Raw genomic sequence first — 23,364 nt, 5'->3', positions numbered from 1 at the left:
ATTCTATATTGTACTGTGAGTTATTAAACCAAAAGCTGTGATTAAATTCAGAACTAACATAGAAAAAACTATATTTTTCCTGTGCTTGTGCCTGTTTACACTATAACTATTGTTATTAAAATATATTTTACATCATGCTGTCTTTTACTTTTAACACTTGCAATATTGATTTAATTACTATAAAATGACTAAAGAGTAAATGGTTTGATTAGTCTTAAAAATATATATTTTATGTAATTACATAGTTATTATTATGTAATTACAAATATGTATTAAAACAGGTGATATCCTAGTGTAAAGCCTAATTCTATACACAGGTGGGCTACTGAATCGTAAGAGGTTTAGAACCTATAAGGTATTTAAAAGAGAACACACGTGTTGGATGTTTTGCTTTTCATCAAACCCATGCCGATGATATTGAACTGAGCAGGGTTATAATCTGGGAGCTCGTTGATCACTGTGTGCGGAGCGTTCAGGTTTTTCTCCCGAGAGGTGACTCGGTAATGTGCTCTGAAGTTACGGAGGGGGTTGTATCCAGGTTTAAGGGTGTCTGGGCAGCGAAAGCCTTCCTTGATGAAAGAGCCATGCTGAGACATGGCAACAAATCCATCCTTGTGTGGCATCATCTTTATGACTGGAGAGTAGACGAACTGGATGTACAGCAAACTACCTGTAATGAAATGAAGTCAAGCAACTCAATCAGACATGAAAGACATTAATAGCAAATTATTAGTAAATCTTCCATAGACTGATTAGTCATAAACAAGTAGGTATCATGCACAACAATGAACAATCCTCACCACTAGAGACATCCCAGACCTTGATGGTTTTGTCCAGGGATCCAGTGAAGATGTATTTATCATTTATTGAGAAGACAGCACAGAGGATGCCTTCAAAATAGAAACCCTTAAAAATGGAACAAGACAACACATGCCTTATTAATCGCACACAGCGGTTGTTTGTTGGCAACATTATACGTCATCATAGGCTTGCTCCAAATGTAGAGCACATCGAAAAATTAATTAACTCAAGTTGTCTTGTTTTCAAGTAAAACTAGCACAAGTAAAAAAAAATTAAAATAAAATAATTTAAGTGCATACCCAGCCCTGAAGTACAGGAACAACCAAAGAAGGCCTCTGAATGGATTTAAAAAATGGGGCTGTGCCTAACATAAAGAGGGATCTTAGGGAGGACAGCTGAAACGGTCAGACTTTTTAAGCCAGTGTGGGAGACAGAGAGGAGAAGTTGGCTGCACGTGATGAGTGAGCCAAAGTTACGTAATACAGGAATCCACACACACATATATACTGGGGTAACAAGAGCAAGAAGGGCCTCACTCCACCACAGTCAGGGGAATTAGCTCAAATGGTAGAGCGCTCGCTTAGCATGCGAGAGGTAGCGGGATCGATGCCCGCATTCTCCAAGCTGGGTCATGCCCTTTTATGTTCACTTCCCTAAAGAGACAGACTGACGCTAGGAATCGACACTTCCTACATGTGCTTTTGGGGCTCACTGCTGCCAAAAAGTTTTTCAGACCGGGTCTTGCACAAATTGGTGGCAAAACAATTTGAACTCGGATCGCTGGATTCAGAGTCCAGTGTGCTAACCATTACACCATGGGACCTTGACAGGAGCAGCTGTTGCTCACAGGACAAGACTAAATCACTTACAGGCTCGCCAGCAGCAGAACCAACGAACCAACCGTGGCAACCCATTTAACCACGAGCCAAAGAAAAAAAAAAAAAAAAAAACAGAAGAAAAGACCAACTACAGCAATTACAAAAGGAGGAGCACGAACTAACATGTAAATAATCAAACACCTCGAGACAGCGTCAAAGGCAAACGAAGGAAAGTTGGCCTCTGAATGGATTTAAAATGGCTGGACCTAACATGTAGAGGGATCTTAGGGAGGACAGCTGAAACGGTCAGATGTCCCTTCGACTTTAAGCCAGTGTGGGAAACAGAGGGGAGAAGCTGGCTGCACGACCAGAGTGATCCAAAGGTAGCCTACGTAATACAGGAATCCACACACATACAGTATCACACAGAAGTGAGTACACCCCTCACATTTTTGTAAATATTTTATTTTCATGTGACAACACTGATGAAATGACACTTTTCTACAATGTAAAGTAGAGAGTGTACAGCTTGTATAACAGTGTAATTTGCTGTCCTCTCAAAATAACTCAACACACAGCCATTAATGTCTAAACCGCTGGCCACAAAAGTGAGTACACCCCTAAGGGAAAATGTCTAAATTGGGTCCAATTAGCCATTTTCTCTCCCCGGTGTCGTGTGACTCATTAGTGTTACAAGGTCTCAGGTGTGAATGGGGAGCAGGTGTGTTAAATGTGGTGTTATCGCTCTCATACTGGTCACTGGAAGTTCAGCATGGCACCTCATGGCAAAGAACTCTCTGAGGATCTGAAAAAATTATTGTTGCTCTACATAAAGATGGCGTAGACCATAAAAAGATTGCCAAGACCCTGAAACTGAGCTGCAGCACGGTGGCCAAGACCATACAGTGGTTTAACAGGACAGGTTACACTCGGAACAGGCCTCGCAATGGTCGACCAAAGAAGTTGAGTGCACATGCTCAGAGTCATATCCAGAGGTTGTGTTTGGGAAATAAACCTATGAGTGCTGCCAGCATTGGTGGGGGGTCAGCCTGTCAGTGCTCAGACCATATGCCGCACACTGCATCAAATTGGTCTGCTTGGCTGTCGTCCCAGAAGGAAGCCTCTTCTAAAGATGATGCACAAGAAATACCGCAAACAGTTTGCTGAAGACAAGCAGACCAAGGACATGGATTAATGGAACCATGTCCTGTGGTCTGATGATATATTTACAAAAATGTGAGGGGTGTACTCACTTCTGTGAGATACTGTATGGGGTAACAAGACCACGCAGGGCCTTTAAAACAAAAGTACCATCTCTTTTCTTCAACCCCAATGGAATAGCGGTTGCTCCATGAAGGATGGACAGCACCACAGCCAGGGGAATTAGCTCAAATGGTACAGAGAGGTAGAGGGATTGATGCCCGCATTCTCCAAGCGGGGTCCTGCCCTTTACGCTCAATTCCCTAAAGAGACAGACTGTGCTTTGATGCTACGAAGCAACGCTCCATGAGCTTTTGGGGCTCACTGCTGCCGAAAAGTTTTTCGGAGCAGGTCTTGCACACATTGGTGGCAAAAGCAGGTCCCACCGAGATTTGAACTCAGATCGCTGGATTCAGAGTCCAGAGTGCTAACCATTACACCATGGGACCTTGACAGGAGCAGCTGTTGCTCACAGTGCCAACGGAGGGGTTGGATCCCAGTTATTTTTAGTCACTGGACCCATGGACCATAAATTCAGCCAAAATAGACCCAACCACAGACAAATAATAGTTCAGTAGACTATATTGCCTGGTGTTTGTGAGTAGTATGTAATTCTAATTCTAATAAGTATTACTTCTAATACTGTTTATTCAAGTATCATATTTTTAGCTTAGGAACACACTAAAAACTAATTCTACTAAAATGAATTGTGAACAGAGCCTTGAAGAGCCAACCAGCTTAGGTTGGTATTAGCGTTTTTTCTTTTTTTCTCAGCAAGGTAAATTGTGAACAGAGCAAAATAGATATAACCTCAGTATTTATAGTTCAATAGACTATTTAACGTAGTATCTGAGAGTACAATGTGTTTTTAATGCTTATTTTAATGCAACCCGTGTTGGGGAAAGTTACTTTTAAAAGTAACGCATTGCAATATTGCATTAATCCCTAAAAAAGTAACTAATTATGTTACTTAATTACGTTTTACCGAAAGTAATTAGTTACATTACTTTTGAGTTACTTTTTAAAATCTGGGCAGATCTTGCTTGTTTGTTTTGATATAAAAAGTTTTTCTTTTACAAATGCAAAAGCCCTTTCACAACAAAAATGAAATGGATATGCCTGTGTAAAATTTAAAATAATGTACAGTAGAGGGTGCAGCTCAAACAAATTACATGGAGAATATGACACGGGAGAAGAAAGTTCAATAACAAAAATGAAACATAAATGTGTAATGTTTGCTTAGTATGGTTGAATTTAATCATTGAAGGTCAGCAGACAATGGTTAATAAAATGGAATTATATACATACAAATGATATTTGTCTTATTTAACATAATTATTGCAGGTTTGTATAATATTCCGAGTTTGCATTTGACTGCTTTTATTCATTTTGAGGAATACTGAATCTGTTTTTGTGCAGGTGAGATGAGTAAACACATGTTTATATTTAGTCTAGAACTACAGTAACATCATGTTCACGCACAACGCACTTACTCCCGATTTCTCTCAAAATGGCAACACAAGAGCTGTCAGTCAAGACATGGGAAATTCATTATTTGAAAAAGTAACTCAGATATTTCCTTTTAAATTAAAAAGAAATGTATTACTTTACTAGTAAAAAGTAATCTGATCAAGTAACTGGCATTTACTTGTAATGCATTACTCCCAACTTATAGCTCAAAAATAATTTAATAGACTATTTTACATTCCTTTCAGGATGATGGCATTTTTATGTTCAAATATTGTTATCTTAAAAACATGCTCAACAACAACAAACACTTTGTTTAATTTAAAAAGCTCAATGAATTATGGCAACCTGCAAACCCTCACCTTGTACTCCATGGTGTGATTCAGCAAGACAGGACTCAGATTCCACAGCTTCTGAACACAGTCTTGAGAGCCAATCAGTGCCTGCGCATCCCAGTTGCTCATGGTGATGCAGGTTATGGCTGCACCGTGATGATCCAGCTCAGCTGCCTTGGTGCTCTTAAAGTCGTAGATCACCACTTCGCCGCCAAAGGTCCCATAGAGCAGCCTGCAGTCGGACAGCAGGGCCATGGCAGAGATTGGGGAGTGCAGCAGGCACAGGGAGTACCTCTTAAATGGACCGTCCACACAGGGGAAACTGTCTCTCGATGTAATCTCAAAGAGACAAACCGCATCCTCATACGCTACGGCCATTCTGTCCTCCTTCGGGCTAATGGCCATGCTGCGTACCATCGGCAGGCTTTCTGGAGGAGGCAGGCACAGGGTTTCTGGGGCAAAGTCTAGTGGGTAAATAAGGATGGTACCAGTCCTCAATCCACAGAAGAGTAAGCGTTTTTGCTGGGCTAATTCCATACAGCTCACTTCTGAGGACACTTCCATACTGCCGGACCGAAGACCTGTGAATCACATGAACAACTTTGGCTTGAGAACTTTTGCAGATTTGTTTTGAATCACTTTAAAAATGTCTCGCACATAAATACAACAATGATAACCAATATCCTGTTATTACATGTTTCACCTTCCGAGCAGCTCCAGGTGAAAACCTCAGTTTTATTTCCTTCTTTCACATAGAATACAGTATCACCGTCTTTCGACAGGGCCACTAGGGGGCAGTATGCTGGGAGGAAAGTTTTGCTCCTGTGCTTGGTGTTGTAATCCAGCTGCCATACTTTGAGCTGGCTGACAATAACAGAGGCAGATATAATAGTGCGCTGATGGACAGTCAAAGAGGTCACAGCAGAATCCATCACACCGATCCAATCCAGCAGGGCTCCTGTCGTTACGCTCCACACCTTAAAGAGCGCAACAAGATCAACTTTCGGTTGAGACAATAGCAGTGAGATGAAAATGTATGGGAAGAAAGGGATTAAACTGACCCGTATAATCCGATCCTGGGCACTTGTAATGATTTCACTGCCTTCACTGCTTGAGACGGCACATAAGACTGACGCGTCATGGTGAAGATCCAGAACCTTCTGCATTGAAGTCAGCGTCACAAGGAACACACACAATGTTCTGTCACATCCTTCAACAAGAAAAAATTGGATTTCAAGTTTACTGGCACTGTTCATAAAAAGTTGTGTTCTAGATAAAAACTTCAAATAATTACAGTCAGCCCAAACTAGCAAGTTTAACATATTGTGTTACATTTCTTATAACAATGAACTAATTTAGTTGACCAAAACAAGTAATATTTAGGCTGTTCCCTGAGAAGGGAACTGTGGTTCTACAAGCATTGGACCTATTCTATTATATGGCTATTCAACCCTTATACAAAAAAGAAAATAAAAATCAAACAAACATTTAGTTATGAAACTAAATCCAAAATTTGGGCTCGACTACACACCAAAACTACCAAAACTTTGCCTCAAACTAGATAAATGTGTGATAACTTCAATTAGGCTATATCTGCAACCATTCAGGCATTTTATTATAATATTAATTGAACTTTATGTTATTCAAATATTTGATAATATAGAATAAAACAGTTATAGTATGTAAGCTTTAACTAATTCAGGAAAGGACTAGAGAAAAAGAGTAGAAACAAAAATGCATGGTTATATCAATTCTTTCAAAAATGAAAATTCCATTACTGATTTTTTTTTTTTTTCCTCCTGAATGTGGAACTAAAAAAATCTCAATGTGGAACAAAAGTAAGTTATAGTGCCTTCCTGAGTCTATTTTCTCCAAAACAACAAACAGACATTTACATTTAGCAGACCAAAGCGACATGAGAACAATAGAAGCAATCAGACCATCGAGAGAGCAGCAGCATACAAGTGCCATGACTAGTTAGTCTAGCACAGTGCACGTAGCTAACTAAACAGTGCACGTAGCTAACTGACCAGTGCACGTTGCTAACTAAACAGTGCACGTAGCTAACTGACCAGTGCACGTAGCTAACTGACCAGTGCACGTAGCTAACTGACCAGTGCACGTAGCTAACTAAACAGTGCACGTAGCTAACTGACCAGTGCACGTAGCTAACTAAACAGTGCACGTAGCTAACTGACCAGTGCACGTAGCTAACTAAACAGTGCACGTAGCTAACTGACCAGTGCACGTAGCTAACTAAACAGTGCATGTAGCTAACTAAACAGTGCACGTAGCTAACTAAACAGTGCACGTAGCTAACTGACCAGTGCACGTAGCTAACTGACCAGTGCACGTAGCTAACTGACCAGTGCACGTAGCTAACTAAACAGTGCACGTAGCTAACTGACCAGTGCACGTAGCTAACTAAACAGTGCACGTAGCTAACTGACCAGTGCACGTAGCTAACTGACCAGTGCACGTAGCTAACTGACCAGTGCACGTAGCTAACTAAACAGTGCACGTAGCTAACTGACCAGTGCACGTAGCTAACTAAACAGTGCACGTAGCTAACTGACCAGTGCACGTAGCTAATTAAACAGACAAACAAATAAATAAAATTCTCTCTTTTTTTGTATTTTCTAAATCTGCTAACCTCTTACCCATTCAGTCATTTCACTACAATATTAATTGCATTAATTATTCAAATATATGCTATATAATATAAAACAGATAATATAATATTTAATTTGATCCAGTTAAGTGGACAAACAGTAAATCTAAAGATGAAGTACTTCACATGTCCCTTTTTTAGAATTACAAGTCTTATTTTGCACCCTTTTCATGGAAAGCGTTAATTAATGCTATTAAAGGTGATGGTTGCTATATTTCTGAGGTAAGCTTTTCATATCTTGATTTTCAGAGAAGTGTAAACTTGGTCTTGGTTGAAATGTTGTTTTTGTAAGCAGCCCAACATTTTGGCTCAACCAATCGAATGGTAATGGTCAGTTAATAATAGAATTGACTGACCTTAGATTAATTAATAAATGAGAAAAGATAAACAGACAATGACATGCATAAAAGCACCTGCAAACAGCAATTTTTCATCCTCAGATGTTCTGAGGAACAAAGCTGGAGAGGGAAGATCAACCACAGACTCATTACCATGGCTCCATACCTGCACACACACAAAAACCTTCCAATAAAGCTGAAATGCAACTTTTAGCTTGGTCTTTACTCAAACAAGATACATACCGAATGCAGACGGCCTTCCCCAAAAGCAATGAGTATCTTGGAGTATTTGGTGAGTGTCAGAGAGCAGGTGATATTGTGGTGTCCAGCAGGACAGGGAAGGGGGGTCTGGGAATGCTGCATGCCAGTGGATATGTTATAAAAACAGAGTGTGCCCTCACTGCATATGCATGCTACTGCATCTCCCACAACACCAAGAACAGAACAAACCCCTGCTGTCAGCTCATACAGGGGCTCTGCAGTGTCCAAGTGCCAAGCTTTAACCTACAAGGCAAAGGACGGGAGAGAAAATCTAAACTAACAGCATTCTACATAGTTATAATTAAATGAAAACAAAAAGAAAATTGTCAATTTTTTGTTAATTAAATTTTTTGTTGTTGTTATATTTAAGGCTAGATCTGCATGGAGACTCTAACATTAACAGTACACAAATAATGACTGCGGCCGGTTGCATAAAATGCCTAATTGAAGCATAGTCTTACACGTTATTTATTTATTTAGTTAATTTTAGGACTGGTCATAACTGTCGATGTAAAATGTAGATTGGACTAATTTGAATCTCGAAAAATAAGACTGCTAGTTGGTCAGACTAGTTCTTAAGACAGCCTCAACATAATGGCAAAGTTTACCCAACTGGCCCCTGGTTTGGTGCAGTAAGAGGATGAGTGAATTTTCATTTGAACATGAACTGTTCCTTTAATTAGAAAAAAAAAACAAAAAAAAACAAAAGTAAAATTTTAATTTTTCATACTAGGCTGCTTGGGTTGGTTATGATAATCTTCCTTTCTTCAATCACATGAATCTGTGTAGGAGTGTGTGTTTGGACAGACACCGCATCAGCGATACAGAAAAGCTGTTGTCCACTTATCAGACACCATTTTCTTAGTGTGCCATCGAGTCCAGTAGACAGACAGTGATTGATTTTATCCATCAGCTTCAGGGACAGCACCCCCGCTACACAGAGAAAGAGAAACAAAAAGGGTTTATATTTTCATATATAAAACGCTGTTCACCCTAAGGCATTTTTCGGGTAGTTTCTAATAGGCACATATTGAAACAGTTTGAAAACTGGGGGAAATATAACAGAAAACATTTCTATATTTAAGTTAGCTATGTCCCTTATTTCTTTATTTGTTAAACTATTCATTTCCTTATAAAAGGGATAGTACCGGTCCCTGAATTCTGATTGATCAATAGCGTGTGCTATACTTCATGCTGAAATCTACAGTATAACTGCACTCCTCCCCCAGCAGATTGCTTTTTTGCTGCATAGCAACGATCTTTGAGGAACTATGGGGGAACTGAAGTGTGCACTCCTAAGAGAGTATGGCATTACTGTCTCACTGGGGACTGCTTGGCACATCCTACACCAGGGCTATTTTGTTCTGTTTTATCTTCTGTCACAAGCGCGTTCATGAGAGAGGGGCGTTCCAGCGGATGACTTAAGGCGTAGGCGAATGCGGTGATGAATGTGGAGTAGAGAGAGCAAACCAAAACGCACGTACAACAGTTAGCAGAGGCTAGAGATTACAGATTATAAAGTTGATTCATTTCAGAAGCACTATATTAACCCCCAGAGCAATGGGGAGCACTTTTTATGATGAATGGATGCACTTTATTGGACTTAAAAATCCATTCACTTGCATTATAAAATTTGGAAGAGCCAGGACATTTTTTAACATAACTCTGATTGTATTCGTCTGAAAGAAGAAAGTCATATACATCTAGGATGGCTTAGGGGTAAGCAAATCATAGGCTAATTTTAATTTTTGGGTGAACTATATACCTTTAAAGGTTTATCCGTTATTTTTTTAACATGGATTTCCCTATGGAGAATGAATTTTGAGTTTTACTTCCAGAGCTCGATTGTTAAAGTCCTTGCACAATGAGTCCGAAATTTTCTTATGCGTTTTTCGTCATCTTTCCTATCAAAATGAGCATATTGTACTTATTTTTATACTGCTCCTTTGTGGGTTAATTTTAAGAAAGAGAGCTTCAGGTTGCGTATATGACTATATGAGGATTCTGCTGACAAAAACAAGATGGAGCAGTGCAAGTGATTTATTCTCTAAGGCAAGAGTACAATCATTCCCTGCTTTAATGAGAAATTTGATGCATAAATTTATTTGTCGGCTGCACGATTCACATAATAATATTATAATGTTGCTGTCAAATCCTAGGCTTGCTGAAGTGTGATATCAGTCCTCTATGAGAACGTATTGGCATAACTGTCTTTTTTAATGTGCATTGTTCCGGTTTGTATAGTGTTTCTTGCTTTCTAGCGATTATCGTCAATTTGATTTCGCAGATACTATTTAAACTAAACTGAGCTAGACAATGACATCACTGAATTCAATAATGAAATGCCTTTAACTGAAAATTTAGTGTTTAATCTTATTATTATACATTACTGACACTCTATCCTCCAGTTTGATACGGTTAAGTGTATTGTTAAAATCTGTATTGTTAAAAGCGCTATATAAATAAAGGTGATATGACTAATGGGCCTTGAGTCTGGAAATAAAGTTGAATTGAAAAATGCTTGCTACGGATGCGAAAATGCAAAAAAATCGAACCTGATCTGAATTTTCTTATGACGGACAAAACTTTCGAAGGCAGTGTGTAAACATGATTGACACAATGTGAGGTCATATTTATTTTTAACGTGACAAGATTTTGCACGAGGATTTTGGACTAAAGGTCACTGCACACTGCCTCCGAAACTTCTGTCCGTCAAAAAAATTCAGATCAGGTTCGATTTTCTGCGTTTTCGCATCTGTAGCATGCGTTTTGATAGGAAAGGATGGGGGAAAAACACAAATTGTGTGCTACGACCTTTAGTGTGCAAAGACCTTTACACTCTTGAATTTGTTCAGAATCAAGGCCGTGACAAACTACACCCTTGCCTTCTACACTGAACCTACCAGTGTGTCCAGAAAGTTTGTGAAGAGTCTGGAGATGGTTTAAACTCCAGACTATGATTAGTCCTTCCTCTGAACCTGCTACCAGCAGCTCTCTCTTTGAGCACAGCACGACAGCCTTCACCCCTACAAAAGTCAAGAAAACACACAATGATATGAAGCCACATGAAGCAGATTAGCAACAGCAAGTGTGGCAAGATATTTTTACTCTAAAATCTTTAACAAAACCAATATTAAGCTCCTTTATGTCACCTCTAGTGAACCCCGTGAGGATGCTCTTCAGTGGGCCCCCAGGGGCCTGAAAGAAGCTGTTTTTAGGCACAAGCACTGGGTCAGTACAGGAACCAAACCAGTCCACACACTGAGAAAACAGCTGACCAATCATGGAGGGGTAGAGATCAGCGAGGCACTGCAGCCTGGAGAAGATCTCCGTGACCAAAAGTGAGGGATCTTATAGAAGATATAAGAATTAGTAGAGTTAAAAAAAATACTGAAAGGTGAGTTATATCGTGACAGATTTGAGATGTTTCTTGAATTGTTAGCAATGCTTAAAGAGAAAGTGAAAGAATTATGAATTGGTGTGACTTTTTTTCCTGCCAATAAATAAAGGAAAATGTCTCTGTGCATTTATTTTTCTTTTACATATTTAAGAATAAAAATATATTTAAATATCAATAAAGCAAACCATTTCAATTTTTTTTTTAATAAAGTATTTATTAATTGCTTTTAAAATTCATGGCAGTTCAGTGATGGCACAAAAATAGCACACTTCACCTTCCCTAGACCCCATTAATTTGCTTGAGAAATACCGTTTTCTTTCCTGTATTTCTTAGACAATCTCTAAATGACCTCTAAGCTAACAGACAGAACTAAAAGTCACACAACTCCAAATACCATTTCATAAAAACATGAAAGCCTAATGGTTAGAGAGTCGGACTCGTAATCCAAAGGTTGTGGGTTCGAGTCTCAGGTCTGGCAGGGATTATAGGTGGGGGGAGTGAATGTCCAGCGCTCTCTCCACCCTCAATACCACGACTGAGGTGCCCTTGAGCAAGGCACCGAACCCCCAACTGCTCCCCGGGCGCCGCAGCATAAATGGCTGCCCACTGCTCCGGGTGTGTGTTCACAGTGTGTGTGTGTTCACTGCTGTGTGTGTGTGTTCACGGTGTGTGTGTGTGTGTGTTCACTGCTGTGTGTGTGCACGTTGGATGGGTTAAATGCAGAGCACGAATTCCGAGTATGGGTCACTATACTTGGCAGTATGTCACTTCACTTCACTTTAATGAGAATACTATGAAAGCCCCAGTGGTCAATACTTACCCACACGGCCATCGCTAAAATCTAACAAGGGCTTAAGAAGCAGAAACGTCTCTTTCAGCAATTGTATCTCAGGACAGTCTGTGAGGTCAGTGCAAAGCGACAGGTCCTGAATAACCCAGCTCACGCCACACCGCAGAGTTTTACAGCACAACCAGTCCAGACTGCCTGCAAGAATAAATACACATCATTTTTTTAATGTTTGTTTATACCTGTATGTGTTTATATTTTTAAGTTTACAAAAACAAAAAACACAGACAGCTGTTAAAATGTCATTCAAGAGAATATCCAAAAGATTTGGTTATTTTCAAATATAACTATTCTTCACCAAGCACTGATTGGCGTAGCTCCTCCCATTTGCCCGCATGAGCGAGGTGATAGGGCAGTTCATGAAGCTTCCGCATATTGGCGACTTCTCCAGTGAACCACAAGGGCTGGGGTGGTACCTTGTTTTACCACCAAACATTTAGTAAAAATATAGGTTACTTAGCATCTAAAACATATTGATATAATGATGATTTTGAGAACTTGAACAATACCTTTCTGTCAGCATTGAGCAGTGTACTTAGTGAGGGCAGAAGTATGGGCCTGAGCTGCCCCTGACTCCACTTTCCTGAGAAATATTCGGCGAGGATGGTGTGCATGTCAGCTTTCATATCACGTGATAGATATCTCTTCCTTACCAGCTCTGCGAACTGCCTAAGAAAAGTAACGGCTGAGTTGGAATGGGCATAGGAAGCGCTGGACAGAGGTGTAAAGTATTGGAGTAAATGTAACGAATTACTGTACTTGGATACTTTGTAGTTTTACTGAGTATCAAAGATATTAGCAACTTTTACTCTCCGCTTCACTACATTTTTGACTGAATAGCTGTACTCTTTACTCCACTACATTTGAAATGAGTGTTGCAGTTACACATTACATTTAGCATGGCAACTAGCTTTTCTGCAGCTTTATTTCTGCTACAAAAGATGTGATATCGTCAACTACAGAGCACTGAAAGTACTATATTTTGTGTGTTTTGTCCTTACTCACCCAAACTTGTCAACAAAGCTACTTTATGTGAATGCGAGCTCCTTAGCAAGTAGTTGTGATTGTGAATCACAAGTGTTTTATATATGTGACCCTGGAGCACAAAACCAGTCTTAAGTAGCACAAGTATATTTGTAGCAATAGCCAAAAATACATTGTATGGGTCAAAATTATCGATTTTTCTTTTATGCCAAACATCATTAGTATATTAAGTAAAGATCATGTTCAATGTAGATATTTAGTAAATTTCCTATCATACAAATATCAAAACGTAATTTTTGATTAGTAATATGCATAGCTAAGAACTTCATTTGGACAACTTTAAAGGTGATTTTCTCAGTATTTAGATTTTTTGCACCCTCTGATTACAGATTTTCAATATCCTATCCTGTCCTATTTATTGTCCTATCCTAACAATATCTTAACAAGCTTATTTATTCAGCTTTCAGATTATGTATAAATCTCAATTTCAAAAAACTGACCCTTATGACTGGTTTTGTTGTCCAGCACATGACTGCAGCTGGCGATGAGGCAGAAACCAGCACATCTAGTGCAAGAAGACTTTGGAATTTTTCATTTTATTTATTTTGCAATTTTGAGGTGTTCCGTTTTATTTTGGTTTTAGAAAATAAATGTGATTGCTCCCCTCACAAATCAGCTCTTTCTTATTTGTGTTACATGTTCTCTGTGCCTTGTCTTGGACTTTTATGTCACTTCCAGTCTCCCGTGGTTTTTTTATAGTCAGTTTGTATCTTATCTTGTTCAGTTCGTATATATATATATATATATATATATAGCCCTAGTGTTTCCTTAGTTCTTTGTGAGTTGTTGAATGCAATGGTTGTCTGTTTGCCCATCATTCTGTTGTTCCATTTGGTTTTTGGCTTATTGTTTGTTTTTTCCATGAAATACCTGCACATAGACCCTTGCCTCTACCTGTTTTCCCCAGCTTCTCCATAAAGCTACAGTTTTTTACTGGCATGTCTCTGTGACTAGTGCATATTTGAGCCTATATAGTTAGTATAAGTAAAATACTTAAGTACTGTTAAAATCAGATACTCTTAAGACTTTAACTCAAGTTGTTTTGGAAATGGTGACTTGTAACTTGGGAGTATTTTTTTACTGTAAGATATCTGTACTTTTACTCAAGTATGGTTTTCAGGTACCTCTGGCGCTGGGACTTTTCCTAGTACAGTATGTTGCTTGACTTGTGGGAAAGCAAACCTTTACCTGTGGGTGAAACCCAGCAGAATAACACCACCCTCCCATCTCTCCATCAGATGAGCTCTGAGGTCATGCCGAAGACGGGACCAGTGAAGTCGTGGGAAGCGCAGGAGTGTGTGGCTTGGAGGAAGCCAGTGCTTATAAATTTCAGCCAGAACGTCATTATCTAACGACAAGACATCCTGTAACTCTGCCTCTGATAGACCATTTCTGAATATATAAAAGACAAATAATTACATTCTGTAACTTAGACTTCTGTAACTGTCACTGTCAACAATATGAGTTGGACTTGCCAATTTTGAAGGCTAGTATTTGACTCATAGAAATTGGCAAATATACACACACAAAAAAAGCATGGACTTTTAATGTGGCACAGAGGCTGCTTAAGAATTAGCTACCAACTGAATGTGAATTTGAATAGAATTGGGTACACTGACAGGATGTTGAATTAGAATGTGAATCGGAATGAAAGAAATTAAATTTTATGGAATTCAAAGAAATGTAATACTACTAAGTTAATACTTTGACATTTAACTCAAAATAATTAAAGAACAATATATATACAACAATTAAATACATACTAACATCAATACCATGAATCTAACTTTATTGATTAAATAAGAGCATTCTGGGAAATCAAGTGCTCTCCCACCAAGGTCCATAAAATGATTAATGCATTTTAATGTAATGCAATATATGAAGAGTTCATTTGCAAAAACAGATAACTCAAGCTAAAAACAAGTTTTTTCATCGTGCATTTAAATTAATATCAATCAAACTGCAGTTGGGTTATTTTGATTAGGTTAAAAAATAACTAAAAATACAGCTAACACAATAAAAACATGATAACATAATAAAAATACATGATTTTTGACAATTTAAAAAAAATGGAGTTATCTTTTACTCTTCGTATATTTCTACAGGTGCATTATTTCAAGCATTGATTAATAATAGAATTAACTATTTATCAAAATATGTAATGTGCACAATAATACATGTACAGGTAATTCATGTGGAAAAATAATTTGTAAAATCTAAAATAATACATAATATAAAATATTTTGAACTGCACATAAAATATACATTAATTTGCATTTAATTCCATTGTAATTAAACTTCTTTTCATTAAAATCTGAATTACAATTCAGCATCCTGTTTACTACCTCAATTCAAATCTGGAAAATGAATTGTAATTTAAAAGTCATGAATTTGATCTGAATGATAGATGAATACTCACAGGTGAGTATTTCTTGATCACAGCCAATTTTTACATGTAATTTGGATGTGGCAAAGCTTGGCAGCGTAAAGATGCCATTATACGAAATTACCAAAGCATCCTCATAATCTATCATCAAAAAGTATTCCTAAAATCAACATAAATTATGACTTACCTTGATAACAAGATGAAACAAAGAGCATGACTAACTAGCTTCTTCCCATGATTCTCTTCAAGTGTCTCCACAAACTGTGTCATCACTTCCTGTGCAGAGGTGCCCATGCGAACATTAGACATGGAGGTGTTGGAGGACCACTGTTTGGCAGTATCTAGCAAGAGCTTCAGATGCAAAGGGCTTCTGCTTTGCTGGAAGCTGTTTAAAATGATACCCAACTGTTCTGAGGTCAGCTTGCGTCCAGCTGCACTCATGTAGGCATCAATGATGTCCTTTACTCGATCGTCTGTGAGAGGTTCAACTTCAAAGACATTCTGTTCTGCTGAAACCAAAGACTGACATTTCTCAACACAGTCATCAGAAATAGAGAGTACAATTTGTACATTGGGAGGGATCGCTTTAGGTATCCAGTCTAGTTGAGGAGGTTTGTTTGCCTCGAACAACTGGTCCAATGAATCTAGAATGAGTAGGAGTGTTTCTCCTTGTTTTGACACGTCTTCCAGCATGGAATGGAAAAACTGGACTAGCTCTTCGTGCGTGTTGGAAATATGTGGATAGGGGAACTGCAACCCTAAAGCTCCACACACTTGAAGACAAACACCTCTGAGAACAGAGTCAAGATCCGAGCTGAGTGGAGATGTTCCCAGCAACCTCAGCACCACAACTCCTCGATGGTCAACCACACCTCGCGTTTCTTGTGCCAATTTGCAAAGCAGAGCTGTTTTACCAACCCCTGAAGGTCCATGAACCAGAAAAGGTTCGTGGCAAGTATTCGAGGACTCCCACATGGCAATGCAGATCTTTCCCAAAATGCTGTCCCTTCCTTTAAACACAGAGCACTTCTCCTCGCTCAGCATGGCATGATGGAAGATCTCCTGTTTCAACCAAGACCATCCTGGATCTTCTGTGCTACAAGATCCTGAAGTTTGCAGAGCTTTCCTGCTGATCAGTTCCTTCATTTGGGATGTTACCTGCTCACACAGTTTTCCCACGTACTCCTTGTGTTCTTTGCGGCTCGGGTCCATAGCTCCTTTGCTGAGCTCCATGCAGAGAGGTTGGAGGCGACCTGTGTTGCAGATGCGCTGCTTCAGGTCGGCCAAGAGCTCCCGGGCTTCGTTGTCCAGCAAGCCATCGGCTGTGACGTCCATAAGAAACTTCGCAAAGTTTTTCTTGTAGTTTCTTTTACTAAGTCGAGGCAGTTCACGGAAAAACAGCACCGCTGATGCATCCTTTTGAGTCTTGAGAAAGCCATGCTCCATCTCATACTCTAAGACTATGAAATACACACAATAAAAGCATGATAATCATAAAAACAACAGGAAAACTAAGACACATTCAAGTTATAAGACTCTGTCTATTAATAAGATAGTGTTATGTTTTTTAAATAATCAGATGCACAAATCCTTTTTTTTGGGCGGGGGTTCAATTTTTGCCATTAACTAGGACTTTTGCCTCAATAAACTCCTAAATTGCTGCTATTAATAGTTAGTAAGGTAGTTGTTATGGTAGGATTAAGGATGTAGAATATAATCATACAGACTGCTAACAATTGGCATGCTAATAAAAGTTAAATAGGGGTTGTGTCCTTTCTCAGCTCACAAAATATGCAATTGATTTTACAATTGATTTTTAGTTGGGTAATTAATTACTAGTTAAATCTTCAACAGTGGAATTAGATTACTGTACTAATTACTCTCTCTAAAGCATATTGCATTACTTATTAATTACTTTCTAGATCCCATATCAACCACGACCAGTTGAAAAATATAAGGACAGACATAAAACTGCTCTTAATTCTTTTGAATAAATAATATAAAACTGCATAAATAATTATTGAACTGACCAAGGTATTTAAAAACAGTTTAACATTGTGTTAAATTTTTACGTTAAACCCACTATTACTTTATATTGTACATTTGAATTGTATCGTTCTATACAGTTTTAATGCTATTACATGAAAAAAAAAAAGAGTAATCCCTTACTTTACTTTTTCAAGGGAAAAGTAATTAAGTGACAGTAATTGATTACTTAGTAATACATTACACCCAACACTGGTCTGTGCAGTAGTGATCAGGTGTTATTAAAGGGTTTGTTCACCCCAAAATGAAACTTCTGTCATTAATTACTCACCCTCATGTCGTTCCAAACCCGTAAGACCTTCGTTAAGCTTAGGGGAAATCATGTGTATGTGTTTTGATACTCTCCAAAATGGCAGAAGACAGTAACTTGGGGGAGACGAGTTGTTGAATAAAGTCGTTTTATTTTTGTTTTCTTTGCACACAAAAAGTATTCTCGCAGCTTCGCAAAATTGAAGTTGAGCCACTGATGTTTCCGGGCCTGGGAACATTACAGTTGCGTTGCAGTCTATGGGAGAGTCAGAGAGCTCTCAGATTTCATCAAAAATATCTTAATTTGTGTCCTGATGATGAACGAAGATCTTATGGGTTTGGAACGACATGAGGGTGAGTAATGACAGAATTTTAATTTTGGGGCGAACTAACCCTTTAAGGTCCGGCCTAAACGCCTGCAGACTCCATCACAATCACACACAGTTTTTATAGCAACACTTGGTTATACAATGAAAGTTAGTGGGGTCCTGCGCTGTTTTGGAACCCACTGACTTTTATCGAATAAAGACAAAAATAGTCATTCAGGTTTGGAATTCCAAAAATTGTGCCTTATTTTGCACCATATTCATGGAAAGCTTCGCAGTCTCTTACCAGATTTGGAAAACTTGTGCTTTTGGTCAACACTGATATCCCCGTCCCTCTCAGCCTGTTGGGCAGCAGTGCGGAGAGCCTGCAGCAGTCGTGATTCTGTCAGATTCCAGGATAGGACATCATTATCACGCAACTGTCCGCTCTCTGAGCCCTCGTCACTGTAATGAGGATAGTGAGCTGTGATTGGCTGGAGGATATATGTGGGTGGGACTGAGTTGCTGTCTTTGGAGAACCATTGGTTAAGGAGCATTAAACTCTCTGAATCTTTGGGAAGTTTTGATATCAGCAACTCAAACTCTGCTTCTGGTATGAGGCGTGGGATGGGCCGATGGCCGTACTGATTACCGAGCAGAGCCTGAGAAGAAAAACAGTGAAAAGCAGAGATACACAATTATACTTATGCTTAGAGAAACAGACCAAAAGGTGTTCATGGCGTTCAACTAAACTGTATAAAATTAGGTTACTGGTGACACATACAATAAAAGTTGGGCCATCTGATATTCTTTGACAGGACTCAATTTCTTTAATGCACAGTTCAGTTGTCAAGTGATCAGCTGCAAAGATCTCACGCACTCCACATCTGAAATCCACTACCTGCAAGAAAAAACAAACTCAATTCAACACAGTACATATGTTCAACAAATAAAAATCTAATGTAATTATAGAAAGTGGTTATGTTTCCCATCAGAATTAAACTAGACTGCAAATATATTTTTAGCACAAACCTCAAAGATGAGACCCGAGCTTTGACAGTGGGCCTGCAGCTCAGAATAGGCCTTCTCCCAGAATGCATTTCTCTCATGTTTCATGTCTGTCAAATAAATGAAATTTAACGTAGGGTCCTGAAGGAGTTTATTTTGTAATATTTATTCATGTACAATATCCTTCTTATTACACGATTATTACACTATGCTTATTACAAAACTACAAACCCGATTCCCAAAAAGTTGGGACACTGTACAAATTACGAATAAAAAAGGAATGCAATAATTTACAAATCTCATAAACTTATATTTTATTCCCAATAGAATATAGATAACATATCAAATGTTGAAAGTGAGACATTTTGAAATGTCATGCCAAATATTGGCTCATTTTGGATTTCATGAGAGCTACACATTCCACAAAAGTTGGGACAGGTAGCAATAAGAGGCCGGAAAAGTTAAATGTACATATAAGGAACAGCTGGAGGACCAATTTGCAACTTATTAGGTCAATTGGCAACATGATTGGGTATAAAAAGAGCCTCTCAGAGTGGCAGTGTCTCTCAGAAGTCAAGATGGCAAGAGGATCACCAATGCTGCGGCGAAAAATAGTGGAGCAATATCAGAAAGGAGTTTCTCAGAGAAAAATTGCAAAGAGTTTGAAGTTATCATCATCTACAGTGCATAATATCATCCAAAGATTCAGAGAATCTGGAACAATCTCTGTGCGTAAGGGTCAAGGCCGGAAAACCATACTGGATGCCCGTGATCTTCGGGCCCTTAGACGGCACTGCATCACATACAGGAATGCTACTGTAATGGAAATCACAACATGGGCTCAGGAATACTTCCAGAAAACATTGTCGGTGAACACAATCCACCGTGCCATTCGCCGTTGCCGGCTAAAACTCTATAGGTCAAAAAAGAAGCCATATCTAAACATGATCCAGAAGCGCAGGCGTTTTCTCTGGGCCAAGGCTTATTTAAAATGGACTGTGGCAAAGTGGAAAACTGTTCTGTGGTCAGGCGAATCAAAATTTGAAGTTCTTTTTGGAAAATTGGGACGCCATGTCATCCGGACTAGAGAGGACAAGGACAACCCAAGTTGTTATCAGCGCTCAGTTCAGAAGCCTGCATCTCTGATGGTATGGGGTTGCATGAGTGCGTGTGGCATGGGCAGCTTACACATCTGGAAAGGCACCATCAATGCTGAAAGGTATATCCAAGTTCTAGAACAACATATGCTCCCATCCAGACGTTGTCTCTTTCAGGGAAGACCTTGCATTTTCCAACATGACAATGTCAGACCACATACTGCATCAATTACAACATCATGGCTGCGTAGGAGGAGGATCCGGGTACTGAAATGGCCAGCCTGCAGTCCAGATCTTTCACCCATAGAAAACATTTGGCGCATCATAAAGAGGAAGATGCGACAAAGAAAACCTAAGACAGTTGAGCAACTAGAAGTCTGTATTAGACAAGAATGGGACAACATTCCTATTCCTAAACTTGTCTCCTCAGTCCCCAGACGTTTGCAGACTGTTATAAAAAGAAGAGGGGATGCCACACAGTGGTAAACATGGCCTTGTCCCAACTTTTTTGAGATGTGTTGATGCCATGAAATTTAAAATAAACTTATTTTTCTCTTAAAATGATACATTTTCTCAGTTTAAACATTTGATATGTCATCTATGTTGTATTCTGAATAAAATATTGAAATTTGAAACTTCCACATCATTGCATTCTGTTTTTATTCACAATTTGTACAGTGTCCCAACTTTTTTGGAATCGGGTTTGTATAAGCACTAACTAGGAAATTGATTGTCTAATACAACAGTCTTTTGTATGGTTTTAAATCATTATAGAAAAATGCCTGACTACCTTGATTAATCAGAACTATTCCAATATTTCGATATTAGCACAAACAGTAATTTTGGTAAAACTTTATTTTAAGGACCAATTCTCACTTTTAACGAGTTGCTTATTAGAATGGCTGTTTATTAGTACTTATAAAGCACATATTAATGCCTTATCCAGCATGATCATATTTTATATAATTTATTCCTACCCCATACCTGAACTTAACAGCTACTTTACTATTAATAAGCAGCAAATTATGAGTTTACTGCAGCAAAAGTTTAGTAATTAGTAAATAGTTAATAGTGAGAATCAGTCGCTAAATTCTGCCTTCCTCCACAAAACAAAAATAGAAACATTGCATATTAAAGTTACATATATTCGACACTTATTTGGACTAATGCATTTTCATGATTTGTGATGATTGGATAAACATTTCTGTAGTATTTTTAGAGTGAAAAATAAACATTTTAGAACTGAGCATAACTAGAAAATCCCACTAATTGTCCTTGGCTTTAAGAATGTTCTTTTCTATCTAAAATTCAATTCAAAATTCCCTAATATTTCCAGGTTTTTCATGGCCTTGGAATAAAGAGCTGTTTATTTGTTTCACATACAAAGGTAAGTGGACCTAACAAGCAGTGCAAGCCTTACCTGAGTGTGTAGAGCTGATGAAAACCCGCACCATTCTGGAAACAGGCTGTAGAGCATCAGCACTCTGTCCCCGCAGAGCCTCCAATCCAAGAGCTCCACTCATCTTCTCCACCACAGCCATCCTGACCAACACGCTTCAAGAAATCCTGAGTATGATCACCTGCCTTCCCAGCCAAATCTGTAGCTCTACAGCATCGAACAAAGAGCTCCAAAACCACTGAGCATCACTGCTTAGTTTGAGAAATGAAGAAATAATCTGAAAGCCAAAAATGAATTAGATGAAGAACATGTTTTCACAGTAATAAGGAAAAGAATACAGCTCTGCTGCGAAGCGCTCCAGCTCATTTGTTTGTTCTCTTCTGCACCCGTCATTTTATCCACTGAGATCGTGAAGGCCGAGAGAGACCCGGTGTTTACGAGCCGCCGCCTGCAGCAGAGATCAGACCCTGGAGACCATGAACAGCTGCCACATGTTTAATTAACCTGAAGTGTATAAAGTTATAAATGGCTGCCTTTCATTTCTAATTAGGAATTGAAAATCTGTGGGATCATTTTACTTCTCATCACAAATTTTGTCAACTGATTTTCAGTGACAGGTATTGATGTGAACCTGTTGAAAGGGAGCAGGTGATTTTATTACGCTGTTAACTAAACCTCTGCATGCGTTAATTGTTACTCTGTGTTGTTTGTTTCAAGCCTCTCTAATTTGCGCAGATCCATTAAGTCCTGAGAGAGAATACCCTAAGTCTAACTCACTGAGGAATTGGGTGTCAGGTTGATGATAAGAGTCACGATCAAAACTTACTCTGCCCCAGGCAGGATTGTGCAAGACTTATGTAATATGTTCATTTTAATTAAGTTAAATTAAGAAAAAAAATATAGCTTTTTTTTTTTTTTTGCCTATATGATAGGACAGTTAGTTGACAGGAAGCAAACTGAGAGGAGGGGGGTTTGAATCGGGAAAGGTCCAGGAGCCAGGCCTCCTTTTACTTAACACTTTATCATAGGGATCAATTCACACTATGAACTAGCTGCTTATTAGCATGCCTATTATCAACATATCGGCTGTTTATTAGTATCTGTAAAGCACATATTCTGCTTGCCCATATTCTACATCCTTAATCTTACCCAATACTTCAACTTAACAACTAGGCCTACCTTACTATTAATACGCAGCAAATTAGTCTACTGAGACAAAAAACAAATAAAATAGTTAATGGTTTAATAGCAAGAATATAAAATCATACCAAATAATTTTAAAAATGCCTGTTTTTCCTGTTTCATTTTTACAGGAATTTTATTGGTGCCAATATATATTAAATGTTAACTGATCTCACTTTGATTCAGTATTTATATTGCAAAAAGCTGCAATTATACACTTTTTTTGAAGGTTCCACATTCTAATAACTTTAATAAGTTACATGTCAACTAACTCACATTAACGAATCAGTACAGCGTTAGTAGACTGTTAGTTTAGGTTTAATAGAATAAGTTGACATGTAGTTGCAAAGTTACTTATAGTTAGCAAAATGTCCAACATGATCTATATTAATGTTACCCCTTAGTGTATGAGTTTTTCCAAGTCAAGTCATCTTTATTTATATAGCGCTTTTAACAATACAGATTGTGTCAAAGCACTTAACAGTATCAAATTGGAGGATAGAGTGTCAG

At 38.5% G+C, this 23,364-nt stretch overlaps 1 protein-coding gene across 1 annotated transcript; it reads right to left on the bottom strand.

Moving 5' to 3' along the window:
* Window positions 1-359: 359 nt before the first annotated feature.
* nwd1 (NACHT and WD repeat domain containing 1) lies at window positions 360-21,814 on the bottom strand (the record flags this gene model as incomplete). Its single annotated transcript, XM_079396571.1, has 19 exons — window positions 360-670; window positions 801-906; window positions 4,649-5,202; window positions 5,316-5,598; window positions 5,683-5,831; window positions 7,706-7,796; window positions 7,874-8,134; window positions 8,622-8,824; window positions 10,795-10,917; window positions 11,044-11,241; window positions 12,112-12,276; window positions 12,437-12,554; window positions 12,648-12,807; window positions 14,371-14,574; window positions 15,756-17,028; window positions 18,476-18,830; window positions 18,953-19,065; window positions 19,197-19,286; window positions 21,694-21,814. 19 exons carry the CDS (start codon window positions 21,812-21,814, stop codon window positions 360-362), a joined length of 4,878 nt encoding a protein of 1,625 aa, XP_079252697.1.
* Between the last annotated feature and the right edge of the window lie 1,550 nt (window positions 21,815-23,364).

Source organism: Barbus barbus, assembly GCF_936440315.1.
Source record: "Barbus barbus genome assembly, chromosome: 37".
Taxonomy (NCBI): Eukaryota; Metazoa; Chordata; class Actinopteri; order Cypriniformes; family Cyprinidae; genus Barbus; species Barbus barbus.
Note: the sequence above shows the minus strand (reverse complement) of the source record. Positions and strands in the feature narration are given on the sequence as shown.